The following is a 15,772-nucleotide window of genomic DNA, read 5'->3' on the forward strand; positions in this document are numbered from 1 at the left end:
TGATGTTGGTATTAATATCTCACATCGTCCAGCCCTACAGAATACTACAGCCATTTTTCAAATTCAGTACAAAAAACCACACCTCGCACTGTAATGTCATTTGGCACCGGTACCAGTTTTACACAAGTGGAAAACACCTTGAAGTACCGTACTGTCAGTACTTTCTCGAAGTACCAAAAGTTCGGTACCTGGTGCGGTGGAAAACCATCCTAGGTTTGCACTTTGAGTGGCTGCAGAACACCAGCAGAGTAATAAACTTCCACCACTCACCCTTCCAGAATCTGACTTGGCATCCACCCATGATTGTAGGTCGTTCCATGTGGCCTAGAGGGGTCATGAAACCCAATGGTATGTCTTTGGAATTTGGTAGGAAACTTCACGCAGAGCAGAGGTTAGATTTGGCTGAGTGTGGAATTTCAGTAATATGTATATTCTGGTTTCTGCTTGGTGCTTCTGCTCCTTCACAGACTCTGCCTGCTGTGCAGAATTAGCCTATCATTGGTGATGGTCCAGGTGCCCTCGCTCCCAGGCCAGTGACAGCTCAGGTCGCTGGAGCTCCTTAGTCTCGGCGCAGCAGCTCAGTCAGGCTCGCTCTGTACGGAACATCTTAAGAGCAGCTTTATGAGAAAAGGAAAGCCAGAGGCTGCTCATGTCACCTCACCGGGGAGGAGTGAGGTGAATCGTCGCTATGCGATAGGGAATGGGCGGACATTTGTCAGGCACAGCTGTTTTTCATAAAGTTTCTGTAAAAATGATGCAGGATTAAGCATTAATATGAACTCACATACCCTCATTGCTTGTGCTTTCGGTGTCAGCAGCGGTAGCTGCAGTGGCTGGGATCACCAGGGGGCGCACTGCAGAATAAATAAACCCGCCTACAGTGGACTACTCCTTAAGGAGTGCTTCTGAAGAGTGGAAGAGCTGCTGGCCTCTTCCAGCAGGCTGCAGCGCATATAAAAATGAAAGGTGGGGAGTCCTCCAGAGTCCAATGATTTCCCATGTGGTTGGACCTGGAACTAGGTCGCTTATCTCATTTTAAAAGCAATAAAAGGAGCCAAAGGTGTCAGCATGAGGTCACCGTCAGCAGCATATTCAGCCAGTGTTTCTGATGTCATTGTCAGTGATTTGCAGAGCTCGTAAATTCGTAAAAAATTTTTGAACCTTCCACACCATATCAAAAACAAATGTATCTTTACGTATATGAAGTATATGAGATTTTTTTAGTTTATCTAGTATAGCAAAAGGCATTTCTGTGTTGAGGTATACAACCATTATCAAAATATAATTGGAATTATAATTGTAATTAGCTTTTGAGTCACAACCGTTCTACTAAAATTTTGATCTTTAGCTATAAATATTTTTATTATATATTTTTTGGTCATTTGTGTTGCAAAATTTTTTATTGTATTCATTTCTGAACACTTTGTGTATCAGAAAAGCAGTTTAAAAGAGACCAGCAGCCGTGTATGAATGTACATGTGTATGACACACTAGACTGTTGTCAGATTATTACCCTTACAGGTGTCGTGACTTTAAATTTAGCCTGTAATTACCAACCACTTGAAACTATGATTTGTTTAAACAGAAGCATGTATGCAGAGTTTCTCAGCGCCTAATGTGAAAATGTGAATTTGCCACTAAAAGTATCTGCAGGAAATGGTAGGCATATGAAATGGCCAATTTCCATTCCCTGTCCCAGATCGTAGAATCATCATCTGGTTCTCATTTTCTGTTCCTCTGCCTCTCGCCTCCTCTCTCACGCCCCAACTTTCAGTCCCTGTCCAGAACGGAGTACGCCACGTTCACTTTTCTGCTGCTTGTTTTCGACAGCTTGCTTCATAAACGTCAGAATATAAAATACAGTGCACTCGTGGCCTTGCATCCTAGTGTAACGAGCTATTTATAGTATATGATATTTGCTGATGTATTGAACTCCTGTTCCCTGTAAACCGAAAGCCAGCATCCCAATGGAACAAGGAACTTGACAAATAAAGTACTTAAAAATAGTTTATTTAGTATTGCATGGCAATTTAGTGGGTGACCAAGCTGGACCGGGTTCCCACTTCTCGTTCGCTCGTGTTTTTAACTGGAGAAAGAGAAGTAGCGTGTGACTCGACACACAGAGGCATAGAAACAACAGCCTTTCGCGGTACAGCAGAGTGCGAGCGAGGCTACATCCAGGCTAAGGCGGCTCATAAATAGCAGTGACAGAGACAGAAAGCTCAGGCAGACACACAACGCCAGTACGGCTTGCTGGTGTGGCTCTCGGTGGGCAGACACATCACAGATCATCGCTCTCTATACTAACGAGCAATGTGACGCGCTATGAAATACATGAAAAAGGAAAAACGAACGGTTATAGACTTTAACACAATATATATATATATATAATAATATGAATTTTTTACCAAGCTTGTTAAATGATTCTCCAGTTTCCCTGGTATTTCAATTTGCTGGCTAATAGCAGAAGCGTGGCATCCCGCTGCCTGTCTGCTGCAGCATTCCGTGTCTCGGGGTGAAGGGCCACTGGCACACTTGCCACATGCCCACGGCTCACTGGGGAGATTGCCTGCTCCCTCGTTCTCAACAGGTTGTAGCATGTACCACCCCTGAAGGCACTGGAAAGAGTGTCTGGGAATTCCCTGGGGTTAGGGGGTCCAGAACGCCCTCCCATTAACTGGTGTCGGGCAAAACGCTGCTTATGTTCAAAGGTGAGGCCAGTGCCACAGGGGGGTCAGGAGGCTCCGGTCCATCCTTCTTCAATCAATGGGCCGAATCATCATGCGCACGCCCTTCATGGAGTAGGAGCCTCCCCCGTAGTCAGCCCAGAAGATACCATCTTGGAATTTACTGCGGTAGACCCCCCCAGTGTACCACACTCCGTTGAGGTTGGTCTGGCCGCAAGCGTTGTACCACCAGCCTCCTTTATGGAAATGCGCGCAGTTACCTGCAGGGGGGTCAGGGAGTGACACACAGTGGCAGTGAGCTCCTACTTAAATGTGACTGACTCTGATCTCTCTTTTCGCTGCTTTATCCCCTCAAATTCTTGAGATGTCATTCAGTTAGAGACTATTCTGTTTGTTCTTATGATTTTAGGTCTTTCATCGTTCAGTGTTACAATTCATCAGATGCCGATGATCGCTCTCTCTCTCTCTCTCTGCTGATTCAGACTGATCTGCAACCACTTTCCAGTGCTGGCTTTGTCTTATTAATGTAGCATTATGTTCATCAGAGAAGAGATCTTACCTGTGCTTGTATCATGCAATTTTGGACTGCAAGCCCTCTAATCCCTCCTGCCAGCCGTCTCTGGACTTATGCAGGTTTAACAGCTGATGCAGGGTGTTCTCATTAAATTTGATGACTTATATCATAGTAGACTAAGAAAAAGACCAATAAGGATGTTTGTGCTCTACCTGAGAAAGTGTCCTTGTCTCGGTCCAGCGTGGTGAAGGGTTTGCCATTGTGGCTGCTCAAAGAGTCGCCGGCATTGCCCTGATAGGTGCCCAGGCGCAGCCTGTAGAACTCACTCTCGGGCTCTAGGCGAAAGCTGCTATACTCAGCGTAGACCTTCTTCCCCGACCAGTCCTCCAGCTCCACCATCAGCCGGTAGTCCCTCTGTTTCGCCAGGCTGTAGATGTTCTCCAGACCCAGCCAGTACTCATTGTCTATGTTGCCGAACCCTTTCTGTAAAGATAAAGGTCAATGGTAGAATACAGAGATGCTGTTTATGAACACTGAGCTGAATTCTTTTGCCCCTTGTTTATTTTTTCAGTTTCTGCACGATGTCTGTTTCAGATAAGTGTTTTCAGCCTTTTTTTATTCTATTTTACAGCTGTGTGTTATTTTGATGGCAGTGTGTAAGTGCGTAATCACACTGCCCTAATGGTATTTCTGATTGCTTTAATGTTTAAATGTTTTATTCCTCCTTTTAATGCTGTTTTTAATTAAATATTTTTTCACTGTCTATGCACTTTCAGATTTTCTTTGTAAAATGTAAAGTGCGCTATAAATAGAATTTATTATTATTATTATTATTATTATTATTATTATTATTATTATTATTATTCTGAGAAGTCGTGAGATGCCTCCAGTGGGCCTGGGATTCACTGTGTGTTGTAACATTTTATTTGTGTATTTGACATGCTTAGAAGGCTTCTGTGGAATATTAGCAAACCACAACTGCCTTTTTCCTACCCTGAGATCTTTTGTTGTTGGCCGTCACTGCGAAGCTTTGAGCTGTTGGAGTAACAAGAGGTTCACCTTAGTCTGACTTTGGCCTCCCTCAAAATTCTGAGTGGCACAGGTATTGCTAGTATACATGTGTTGTGTTGTATGACAGGCCGCACAGTTCCATATTTGTGCTTTTTGTTTGTGGCTGTGTAGTGGTCAGTGATAGGAGTGGTGCTGTTTTCTTTGGCCATCCTAACTGACATGGTGAGCACTGTGGCAGCTGCAGTTGGCTGGCTAGTCAGACACCCTCCATGCAGCGCGGCTTAGTCACTAAATTTTCATTATAGCCATCACCTTCTCCCCTATGTATTCGGAAGGTCTCAATACAATATCCCAACCCTAGAATATATCTGTATTTCATTATCTCGTGTCTGGTCTTGGATGTCCTGCACCACTGGGGGTTGTAGCGGTTTGCATTTATGCATCATTAGCTTGCTTTTAAAACAGCCTCCAGTGTTTCTGGGCAATGGATTGGCTTCTGAATAATCTCTTAAAGACCATATGTGTTAGATAAAAATAACCGCATTTTACTAACAAAAGGCCCTCAGAGTGTCTCATGCCTTGATTGTTAGATTTCCCTTCAAAAGTAGCTTGTGGTCGCAGTCTGTGCTGCTCTTGCTCGCTTTGCGGGGCCCCACCTTGTAGGTGTCCCAATTCCTGAAGAAGTTGACGGAGCCGTCCCTTCGGCACTGTATGACAGTCCAGCCCCCGTTGTCCAGCCCATGTTCGCACCATGCCTGCATCAGGTGCTCCATACCATCGGCCTTGAGCAGGTATATGCCGCTGGTGGTGAACTCTGCCTGCCGTGCCTGGTAGCAATCCCCGAATGGCCCTGAGGTTAATGCAGAGAGGACACACGGGCCACGTTATGCACATCATGCCTTCTAATTGGCTGTCAGACTGTGCTGTCAAGAACACCTCTGTGATGGTGCGTGACCCTTTGATTTGTCCAATTGGACGAGCAGTGCACATCCCACCTACTTGCTGGCGCCTGACGGGTCAGTGAAGCTGCTGTATGTGGTATGTAGCCAAGACAAACTCTCAGCCATTTTAAACCTCGCTTCGCCAGAACAGTGCCAGTTTCATTCTAGTCATGTGGATTCAAACCATTATCTTGGGCATATGCCTAGGCACAGATAGTGGGCATATCTCCTGCCTCCCAAGTCATGGCATTGTCTGCCTACTCTCCCAGCCTTGTGTCAGCTGTCGAAATTATGGAACATGTCACTCCTAACTTTAACAGTTTGGCTGAGTATCAGTCACATCGTTACTTATAAATTCCCACATACTTCATCTTCCGTCAAAATGTCAAATTTACCGAACAATTATCCACATGGGAGCTGAGTCATCAGCTTGGTAAATAATGTATCTGGCTCGTTCTGTGGAGGTTTTGGGTCGTGTTATTGTAGGTGTTTTATTTTTCTGTCTTCATTGGGAAACTTTAGGGACTAATGAAGACACTTTCTGCGAACGTGGACTCCTGACAGAGAAATGGCACATAAGTTGAGGACTTACAGAGAGAGTTTAATATCAGAACAGGCATTGTGAAAGTGGCTGCGTGTGTGTGTGTGCACGCATGTGTGTGTTTTACTACATCTTGTTATTTTTACTTGCTTCCTGTTAACTTGCAGTTGATAAAAAGGAGCTGGGCAGTGATTGTGAGAGGAAAGTACAACTGAGAGGTTTCCATGTCAGTAAAGTATTTAAGGGAAGCAGTGGGTGGCGGCTGATGTTTTTGATCTGTCAATCTAGCCCGAAAATGTACAGCTCGCCTGGCTCTCCTCTAGGGCTAGCATGACAAACGACCACAATCTCTCGTGCTCTCTCTTGGATGGAAACCCCAAGTTGTGTTTTTCTTGATCTCAAAGCGTCAGCCCTCCTGTTCCCAATTTGCCTTCAGACATTCAAATTTTCACCTTCTCTTGAGTCAGCACGTTTCAGTTTGAATTCTGAACTGGTCTAGAGTCCAACCACTGAACTGTGCCAGATACACAGAAGCCTCCTTCAGCAGGGCAGAGCGCTTTTTTACTCAGCCTTAATAGCAAAGCATGTAGTAGCTCGGCGCAGCCAATTGAAATTGCTTGAAGTGTATGATCGTGTGTTTCACTAATTCACTCAGGCCTGGTTGTCCCGTCAGTTCAGTCAGCTCACATCTAGCTCTTGTACAGACACAAGGTACCAAGCCAAATTCCATTCAGGGTGTTCATACTTTGTCTCATTTCCTACCGGACAGTGTCACGTTATCTACAGCGATTTCACAGCATTTCTCAGCCAGTTGGACTGCGATTCAAGTTTGCTCATATGCTCCCAGCTCCACCAGTAATCTCGTCAGTCTGAGAGTCGGTGTGGATCGGGGCTTTGGAGAGTGGGGCTGTTTTTGTACTGAAGTAGAGCTCTCCTAAAGCCCCATGAGGAATCTGTGGTGACAGTTTCCCCTTGGATGAAGAGATTTACCACCTCCTCCTCCTCCACCTCCCCGCTAATTCCGCTGTCATCCTCAAGACCCAAACTACTGCACTCCCCACAAATCGTAAGTCTGTAATACACACCAGATGAGCATCAGATAATGACACGTTGCTTTATAGCAGCCTGAAGCTATAGCAGGAATAAACATTTTAAATGATTTTAGAGGCGCATAATTTTCTACCATGTTGAAAAATGTAAATGTAGCTGCATTCCGTGTTTCTGGGTATGTCTGTTTTTCACATTAGCCATAACAGACGTGCTCATTCAGGTTTCAGACACATTATAATTGTGGACTCATTCTCCAAGCCTGCCTGTTGGCCCTGTAAAGCAGATTCAAGCTGTTAATTGAAAATCCTTTGTGAAAAGCCCTTCATTCATGTCAGCGAATATCTTAATTTTAAATCGTACCTTAAATTTTAACATTATCTTGGGTATAAAGGCAATTTTGGGATTTTAATATCTCTGTAGTGTTTCTGACTGGAAGTCAAAAATGTTTCTGTAATATTTATTTGTCCTTTTCCCAGCATTGAGCACCAAGGGTAAACCGTACGTTTGAGGTCCCTCACCCTCTAAGCTGAAGTTGCCCTGGGGGGGTATAGCAAAACCAAATGGGCTGACAGTCGGGGGTGGATCCATGCGGGGGCCTCGGTCTCGGGGAAAAGCCCTGTTGTGGTCCCTCTGGATCTCATTGGTGAAGGTGTTGACGGGCAGGTTCTCTGGCACCACCTGCACCAGCGGGGGTCCCACGAGGGGGGTCCGGCGCCCGTAGAGTCGGGGGCACTGCTCCTCCAGTGCGGTGATCAACACTGACTGGTTGTTGACCAATGCAGCCAGTGCCGAGAAGCGTGCCTCCAGTTCCTTGTAACGCGCGGCCAGCCGCAGCATCTCAGCTGTGGCATTTAGCACGCGGTTCTCCAGCTGCGCCGACTCCAGCGCGTTATCGCGCTTGCGAATGATCTCATGCAACAGCTGAGTGTAGAGCTGCGTTACGCGTGAGTTCATGTTGCGGCTCTCTTTGCGCATCAGCTTGACCTCGCTGACCAAGGCACCGTCCACGTCAGCCACCAGCCGCAGCATCTCAATCTCGCGCTGCTGTCGCGAGAGCACGTCACGCACATCGGCAATGTCCAACCGCGTTACGCGGTCCTTGTCCCCAACTGGCCCCATGGAACTGGCACAAATGGGGCCCGTGATCTTCTGCTCAGGCACCAAGAAGGTGTAGGAGCACTTGCCAGGACTATCGTCCTCTGGGGACCTGCGTCTACGCGCCAGCGATTCCCCAGCCAGGCCCTGCATCCCGCTGCAGGTGGAAAGGCAAAGCACAGCGCACAGGGCCCATGCCGAGCGTCTCATGGTCACCTCTTCTCCTTCCAACATGTCGTCGTTATCCTGCCAATTCACCTCCTCCTACCTGCAGGGCGGGAGCAGAAAACCCATATTTGTCAGCCTGATTGTAACTCTCCCATAATGCTTTGCTGTTCTTTGGTGATTTTTGTTTTGGTCTCATGATGGCACCAAAACCTAAGAACGGGCCATAAACTGCATAGCTGGCAGGCGGGTGGGGTACTGGAGTGCAGAGACGTATGGGAAAGCTTGGTCCTCGTAAATCATTTAATAACAGTGTACTTTTTGTACTATGAGCTCAGACAAATGGGCTCACCGATTCCCACCATTTCCTTCTAGACTTATTTCTGATCTGTTCTCTTACAGTCCCCTCGGCACAGAAGCAAGCACTACAAGCTGCTTCCCTCTCCCTCTGGAGCTTTCTCTTATAGACGCTCTGCCGGCTTGAACGTTGAGAGTTAGGATAGTAAGCCCTTTGGTCATATGGTTTCGTTTTGAGCGTGTTGTGTATTTTCCGTGCCGCTGCCGTGCGTCTTCCCCGGACTCAGATGAAAGGCATTCCAGCATCTCCCTGAGCGACACCAAGGGCCAGAGTGTGGAGTCCAGCGCTGCCCCCCCCCCCATTCCCATGCCGACGGTTGTCATCATTCTGGATATTTAACTTCATAACCCTGCGACACACAGACTCACAGTGACACGGTGCGGAGACCTTGTGGCTCTGAGGCTCATGTTCCTTTAGGTGCCTCGCACTTCCGAAGCAGACCTGGGATCAGACTGACCGCAGTGGAAAGGTCAGGGAAGGTGACTGAAATTGCCAGGACGTCAAGTCTCTGGCGGTGCCCAACCCAGGAATGCCACTTCCGGAGAGTGGCTTCAGTGTCTTTCAGCCTCATTGCTTAATTAGTGATGATATTACAATGACTGTAAAAATCTGTGCTTCCATGTCAGCAAGGAGTTCGATGTTTTCATCCCCACTGACTCATACTGCCGAGCTTGCAGAGAAACAGCAGGCGAACCTCACTAATGCTTATCAGTAGCATGTGCTGCACAAGTGGATCCCATTTTCTCCAAACAGGAATCATGGCCCAATTAAGAACACAAAACCAATGCTTCTACAACAATGCTTGTGAAAACTCCAAATGTCAATATAAATTACCAGTTAATCTCTTTAATGATATACCCCATGTATCTATGGGAAAATAACTAAATGATAATTGAACTGCCTGGTTACTGGTTTTAATTTTATAATAACACAGTCAAGTCTCTGCTGATCCAGCAAGAGTAATATGTCTGACATGTCAACAGAGCTTGTGACTTGGGCTCAGGCAAGTGCTGACTGGTGCCATATGCTGTCACACTGATGGATTGATGTCTTCTTATTGGCTCTGTGTCACTGAAGGTCTTTTTGATATCTTATGTGCTAAATTTTACTCAGCAGTCACCGTTGCTGTTGTGTATGAGGGAGGTCAGCTACCTCTGACCCAGGAAGCTAGTGCGGCTTAGTGGTAAAATGTCAGTCACCCTGACTATGACCTTAGGTGGATGCTGTTCAGCCACATGGCTACTTCAATATTAGTTTAAATGCTAGAACTCATAGCCAAAAGTGGAAATTAGCGGGAGAAATTTTTTTTAATGAATTTGAGGAAGCACTTCTTTACACAGCATGTAGTTGGAGTATGGAATAGTCTTCCTGCTAGTGTAGCGCAAGCTAAAACCCTGGGTTCCTTTAAATCAGAGCTAGATAACATTTGAACAACTCTGTGCTATTAGTTAAGTTCTCCCCAAACAAGCTTGATGGGCCGAATGGCCTCCTCTCGTTTGTAAATTTCTAATGTTCTTATGTACAAGTACAGTTTAAAAAAACATGGTTTTCTTCATCAGGCTGATCTGTATCACCCTGAGACCTATGCACATATTAGTGTCCTCTATCAGTTTCCCTGTTTTACGGTAATATTACCCCACCAAGACAAGTGCCAAACATTAGTAAATAACTTCTGACTGGTTGCTTTAGATTTGGAGGATTTTGGGTTTGTAAAGCTGAACTACAGCGGTACTCTTTATCTAGTTAGTTAATCCTGCTAATCCAAATACACTAAAATGGTGAAGCCGCCATGTGTGTCAAATCGTAATTTTACTATGTAACAGTCTGTGCATTCCTCAGGACTTGTGTTGTTATGAATACTACAATTTTAATATGCGGGGTGTTACTGGAAAGTTTTTATATAAACCCAGGAGTGTTAAATTAAAATTGCACAGCTGACATTAATGGTCTGCTTCAAGAATACAGTTTATTGAGACTTAAATTGTGCTCTTGGTTGTAAAAATTAGTGGCCATCAAAATGCAACCTTTCCACATCTGGTGTTCAGACCTCACTGAGATAATTCCAGACATTTGCACGTTAAACTTAATTCGTGTTTGAAAAAGTGAGAAAAAACCCATAGGGGAGCAGTATTACTTTTTCTTTGGTTTATGGTGTAGTGTAAATGTACTGTACTTCCACACTTCTGTTGGCTGGAATTAGTGAGGCCAACACTAAGGATGCACTTTCCAGAAAAACAAGTAAGTTAAAGCTGCGACAAAAAACTCTGGATGTCAGTGTCTGTAGCTTCTGCTGCAATCCTGTTGGACCATGGCAGATGGAAATTAAGCCAATAATGAATCCGGAGGAACTAGAAAAGGTGACTCTTCCAGATGGAAAACCGTGAAAACGACCAGTTACAAACGCCACCAAGGAAGATGCAAAGCAGACAGGAAGTTTCCTTAATTTTTCACTCGTGGTCGTCATCAGTCTCGGATGTTAAATGGGGAGCAGGAGGGAACGAGGCAGACCGGTTTTGGCAGCCTTGCCCCTATTGAGTGTCCTGCGGTGAATTTATTAAGCCAAACCCCCCAGGAAACGCATTGGGACTGGTGGTTTTTATTACCGAAATTTATCCTGGGAAGGAATTTGCCTTCAAAATGGATGAGCAATTGCAAGGCTGGAGTGGGACCGATTGGGAAGACATAACGTTGGCTGATTGGGTCCCGTGTTCTGTAAAAGCACGTGATGTTGGAGGCCAGCCAATCGGCGGGTTGCTGTTTGGATGGCCTACCCCTCCTTTATAAACAGTTGAGTGTTTGTTTCATTTCCAACTGGCACCTTCTCTTATATAGCTATGTCGGAAGTTCTCTCTCCCTGATGAGTTGCCTTTGTGGATAATGTCATGTTGAAAGACCTCCCACCCTTGCAGTGTAAAATCCGTTTGAGCAGTTTGCGTTTGTGGGGGTGTGGTTGTAAGGCCGTGCCCAACCTGGGTTCTTGCATGAAGCCCGTAAACCTGCAGTACTTGCCTCCACCCCCATCTGTTGTGATGAACAGATGAATAGTTGAACCTTTAACTTTGCTGTATCGTATCCTATACGCCTCCCCCCGTTTAGAGGCAGATTAGTCAGGCACCTCCGTTTTTTATGTTAAAACTTTGGTTTTTCAGCCAGGAGAATCCACAGCCCAGCTTGGTCACTATGACACCGCGTTCTTATTTCCGGTTCCTGTGTATGGTGTGTGCGTTCTCTGCGTTCTTATTCTCGGTTCCTGGTTCCCGGTTCCTGTCTATGGTGTGTGTGTTCTCTGTGTGCTTATTCCCAGTTCCTGGTTCCTGTCTATGGTGTGTGCATTCTCTGTGTGCTTATTCCCGGTTCCCAGTTCCTGTCTATGGTGTGTGTGTTCTCTGCGTGCTTATTCCTGGTTCCCGGTTCCTGTCTATGGTGTGTGTGTTCTCTGCGTGCTTATTCCTGGTTCCCGGTTCCTGTCTATGGTGTGTGCGTTCTCTGCGTGCTTATTCCCAGTTCCCGGTTCCTGTCTATGGTGTGTGTGTTCTCTGCGTGCTTATTCCCAGTTCCCGGTTCCTGTCTATGGTGTGTGCCGCGCCTGCATTCAGCACTCTGCTTGCAGTGCCGTTTCGGGCAGCCTGTAGCTTGTGCGCCTTTTTCCACAGCTGAGCTCTTACACTGTAGTTAGAACTCTGTAGTTAATTAGCTCTGATTAAGCCAGGCGCTACTTCATGCTTCACATGGTGTTAAATGAAGCCCATTGTTTGGTGACCTGTTACCATTCGCAGCACTGATACCAGTTTGGGCTTGTTTGCTTCACCAATGATTAATAAAACATACTACATATTTTATTATGTCCTGTTATAGTTTTTTCCACAATAGCTTTCCACATTTTGAATAATTAATTATAGGTTCAATGACGGACCTGTTACTAAAAGTGGAAGCATAATAATTTAAAATGTCAGAATATTTGAGATTCGCTGAGCAAATGCTGGACAAATGCTGGGTTCAGCTTGACTGAAAATGTAAACCAAATCTTCAGCCGACTCATTCAGCCTGAATTAATTTGGTTCATTAACAGCTAAGTCAAGGCTCATTAATTACAGGTCTGTTGATGCTAAAAACCACTAAACCAAACAAGAATCTTTTTTTGTTCAAAAATCCAATTATTTGAATAAATCACTAACCCCAAGCACCTAAATGGAGGCAGCTGGAAAGTCAACTTACTGTAGATGCGTCTTGTCACATGTTGACTTTGGCTCATCTCTCCTTGCCTGGCTCCCCAGCCCTCCCCGCGCTTCTCACTCAGCTTGGGGGGCCTCCTATGCTTTTGCAGATGGCCGCACAGGCTCTCTTTGCTTTGGTCCCTGTTGTGGCACACAGTGGCTTTGGCCTGCTCTGTTTAACGCGATCACGATCTTGTTGACACGCCGGAATGTTCCTTGTTATAAAACTCCTCTCCAAAGTACATTTTCCTGTGCCCAGGTAACTGCTCATTTACATTTACAGAGAGGTGTGTTTCTAACCATAAACCCACATGGTGGTGAATTACTCCCAGTGTCACCGGGACTTTGGAGGACGAGGCCCTAACCCCCCCCGCCTTCCCGCTGGGCTGCGGTCAGAGAACCCTCGGAGGCTCAGGAGGGAGCTGGTGACTAAAGGCCAGTGTGCTTGTACTCTTCGGTGGGTGTGAGGTCCCAGGGTCTGCTGCACAGCAGGATCCCTAATTTCCCTGGAAAAACCTGCGGCGGGAAAGGGGGAGGGGGCTTCAGGGGTCCAGTCTCATCACGTTCTGTTCTGTCTGATTTATACCGTTCATGTATTCATATTTTCCTTACTCACAAGGCAAACAGCTGCCTTTTTTTGCCCTGCATTGGGGGGGATTTTCACGCTTATCCCAACGGCCCCCAAATGAAAATAGACCAAGCTTGGGGCCCCAACCAGTAATGCAAGATCGCACTAAGAACTATGAACCAGGGGAGCCGTAATATCTCTGCTGTTAGGTAAAGGGGGTGGTTATATCGCCATCCCATCAAGTTGCGATATGTTTCTGTAGATGCTCTGCAGCAGCACTGTAGGCTCCCTGTCAGAAACCCCTTGTCCTAGACACCGAGCCGCTCTGCAGAGGCCTGGCTAACGGAACTCGGGTGAAGATGATGAATAACAGATTGTGGATCAGGGTTTTGGTCGTCATTGTCTTCCTGAAAGTTGCAGGCGAGTGGTGTACTTGCAGAAGGTCCCCTGCCTATGAAATGTAGGATGTAGAGGCTGGTCTCCTGGTGACACCACATGCTATGGAGCTCAGCTGTGGGTCTGCTGGTTGCGAGCTGCACCGCGAATCTCTGCTAACTGACTCTGATGGATAGGTTTCTCTCCTCTCATGACTGGGGGGTTGAGGGGGTGGGGGAATGGCTTCACACAGTGACCCCAGGGCTCACCGTACTATCCCAATTGGCACGGTGGAATGCCCCTCAGGAGGAAGTCATGCTCCCAGCTTTAACAAGGCCTGCTTTGATTGGGACCAGCTGGGAGAGGCCCGGTGCCTCTGTGTGGGACGGGCTCGCCTCACTGGGTGTTCCTCGCCTGCCACCGTCCCGGCCCTATTTCTCCAAACCCTCTGTTTTATCAGCATTGGGATCACGACTGTCTGCGTGATGCCACATATCACCAAAGGTGCTTTTACGCGCTTCACCCATTTCACGTTGCAGCTGTGCTAATCAGTATAGAAATCACTCTGGAAGTAGATCTAAAAAAAAACTTATGAATGTGGTTTTCTCCTCTAGTACTGGAAATGAACAATGTACTTCTAAATTAAACATTGAGTTTGAGCCAGAAACTATGAGTGCCTTTTCTGATGCACCTCTGTCTCACATCACTGAAGGAGAGATTTTGGCAGATGATCACGCCATTGGGGAGCGTGGCTGACCTTTCCCCTTCAGCCTCTGGGCTGAGAACTTTCAGTGCTGTCATTAAGGTTTCTGTACGTGTTTATGAACATTTGGAAAATGAGGATTGAATATTGCACTTTTCTTAGCAGGGGAGAGCTAGCGGTGCTCATGAATGAGACTCCTGTCCCGGGTGAGCAGTCTTTCTACTATCGATGAACTGAACGCTGGAAATACGTCACCCGGGATGCGGGCGCTCACCTTACAGCCAGAGGTCCGGCTCACACGCATCGACACCTGCGCCTATAATTAGCTGCTCGCTCAAGCTAAAATTAGCAGAGACTCTTGGCCATGCCGCTGTTCGCTTAAAAGTAACTTTAAACATGTAGTTGCTTCTCAGAGATCCCTAACAGGACTGCGGAACAAACAGAGCGGAACAAAACCATCAGAAGGACCCAGCGTCTGTCCACCCTCCTTGCATGTGCCGATTTTGGAGAAAACTCATGACTAATCCAAGCCTGTCACCACGGTCTGGGATGCACTAGGAAGCAGTTTTCCCTTGGAGTCTCGGGGGAGTGACAGAATGTCCCGGTACAGTCGGTCAAGGCTGAGCAGCGGGTGGGCAAGCTCACTCACCTTAAAGAGCGTGTGAGGCGGTCTTCACTGGGAGGGGGCCTCAGCCGGAGAGTCTGTCGATTGCATGCCGGGGTGGGGGTGCTCGCTAGCCGGTCCCAAAAGGTGGCGGTTAAGGCATTGCCCTGGAACAGGACATGCAGGAGCTGCAGCTTGAGGAGGACTGAGCAGCCGACAGCTGATTACATCTGCTTTGTACAAAACGGTGGGGGGGTGCAAGAGTGTGTGAGGGAGTGTTTCGGGGAGGGGGGAGGGGAGTGGCTGAACTTAAGAGCTGTCCAGCCCACCTCTGATGTCACTCATGCCTGAAAGCAGAGTAGCAGAACCCCTCCTATGGTTTGACATCTCAAAAAAGTAGTTTCCCCCCCCAAAAGAAAATAGAATAGGATCAGGGGGCAGACAGACTGACCCTGACAGTCAGGAGCTGCTAAGCGCTGAGGCGCTAAGCGCTCTTTTCTTTCCCGTGAGACCTGCCTGTGGAAAGCGCCCTCCGCAGGTCATGTGTGTAAAATGGCAGAGGATCAGAGCGCCGGAATTATCGCCCAGTCACCGAGTGTCGCCATTTTGACTTCAGTTTTGTTCCGGGTCTAATTCTATGTACAGATGCGGTTTACACATTTGCCCACTTGGAGTGCAGAGTGCTTCCTGGACAGGTTCTGCTCATCTCTGGCCTTGTGCATGAGTGGCAGATGAGTGGGTTTTCAATAGCATGGATGGGCAGGATTCTGCACAGCAAATCATGTCCCCCGCTTTTATAAGACTGGCAATAAATTGAATTAAGTGACTTTCTGAGTGTGTCATACTCCACATCAGGTTGGTTCATGTGTGTTCCTGAAGGTGGCGCTGGAGGGCCTGTAGGAGGATGTCGTATGTGCCGAGCCATGCTGGCTGTTTAATGTATCAG

At 46.9% G+C, this 15,772-nt stretch overlaps 2 protein-coding genes across 8 annotated transcripts in view; one reads left to right on the forward strand and one right to left on the reverse strand.

Moving 5' to 3' along the window:
* The window catches only part of LOC125716484 (ras-specific guanine nucleotide-releasing factor RalGPS2-like), a 76,775-nt gene that overhangs the window by 49,070 nt on the left and 11,933 nt on the right, over positions 1 to 15,772 (forward strand). The gene's annotated exons all lie outside the window — the stretch shown is intronic.
* On the reverse strand, positions 1,995 to 15,043 carry LOC125716485 (angiopoietin-related protein 1-like). Of its 2 annotated transcripts, XM_048988809.1 has the most exons (6): positions 14,872 to 15,043; positions 12,578 to 13,092; positions 7,263 to 8,107; positions 4,869 to 5,062; positions 3,414 to 3,684; positions 1,995 to 2,947 (listed from the first exon to the last, which is right to left on the reverse strand). In XM_048988809.1, the coding sequence occupies exons 3-6, from the start codon at positions 8,071 to 8,073 to the stop codon at positions 2,760 to 2,762; spliced, it is 1,464 nt and encodes a 487-aa protein (XP_048844766.1). In that variant the 5' UTR covers positions 8,074 to 8,107; positions 12,578 to 13,092; positions 14,872 to 15,043; the 3' UTR covers positions 1,995 to 2,759. The 2 variants fall into 2 exon arrangements, with proteins under 2 accessions (XP_048844766.1, XP_048844765.1); XM_048988808.1 differs by lacking the exon at positions 12,578 to 13,092.

The sequence above is a fragment of the Brienomyrus brachyistius genome, chromosome 21, assembly GCF_023856365.1.
Source record: "Brienomyrus brachyistius isolate T26 chromosome 21, BBRACH_0.4, whole genome shotgun sequence".
Lineage (NCBI taxonomy): Eukaryota > Metazoa > Chordata > Actinopteri > Osteoglossiformes > Mormyridae > Brienomyrus > Brienomyrus brachyistius.

What these genes read in the sequence shown, in the direction of transcription:
- LOC125716485 (XM_048988808.1), bottom strand. Translation starts at nt 8,073, where the DNA reads ATGTTGGAAGGAGAAGAGGTGACCATGAGACGCTCGGCATGGGCCCTG. An exon ending in GGGCAACTTCAGCTTAGAGG is followed by an intron (nt 5,063 to 7,262) that starts GTGAGGGACCTC and finishes CATTAACCTCAG; the next exon opens with GGCCATTCGGGGATTGCTAC. An exon ending in AGACAAGGACACTTTCTCAG is followed by an intron (nt 2,948 to 3,413) that starts GTAGAGCACAAA and finishes ACCCCCCTGCAG; the next exon opens with GTAACTGCGCGCATTTCCAT.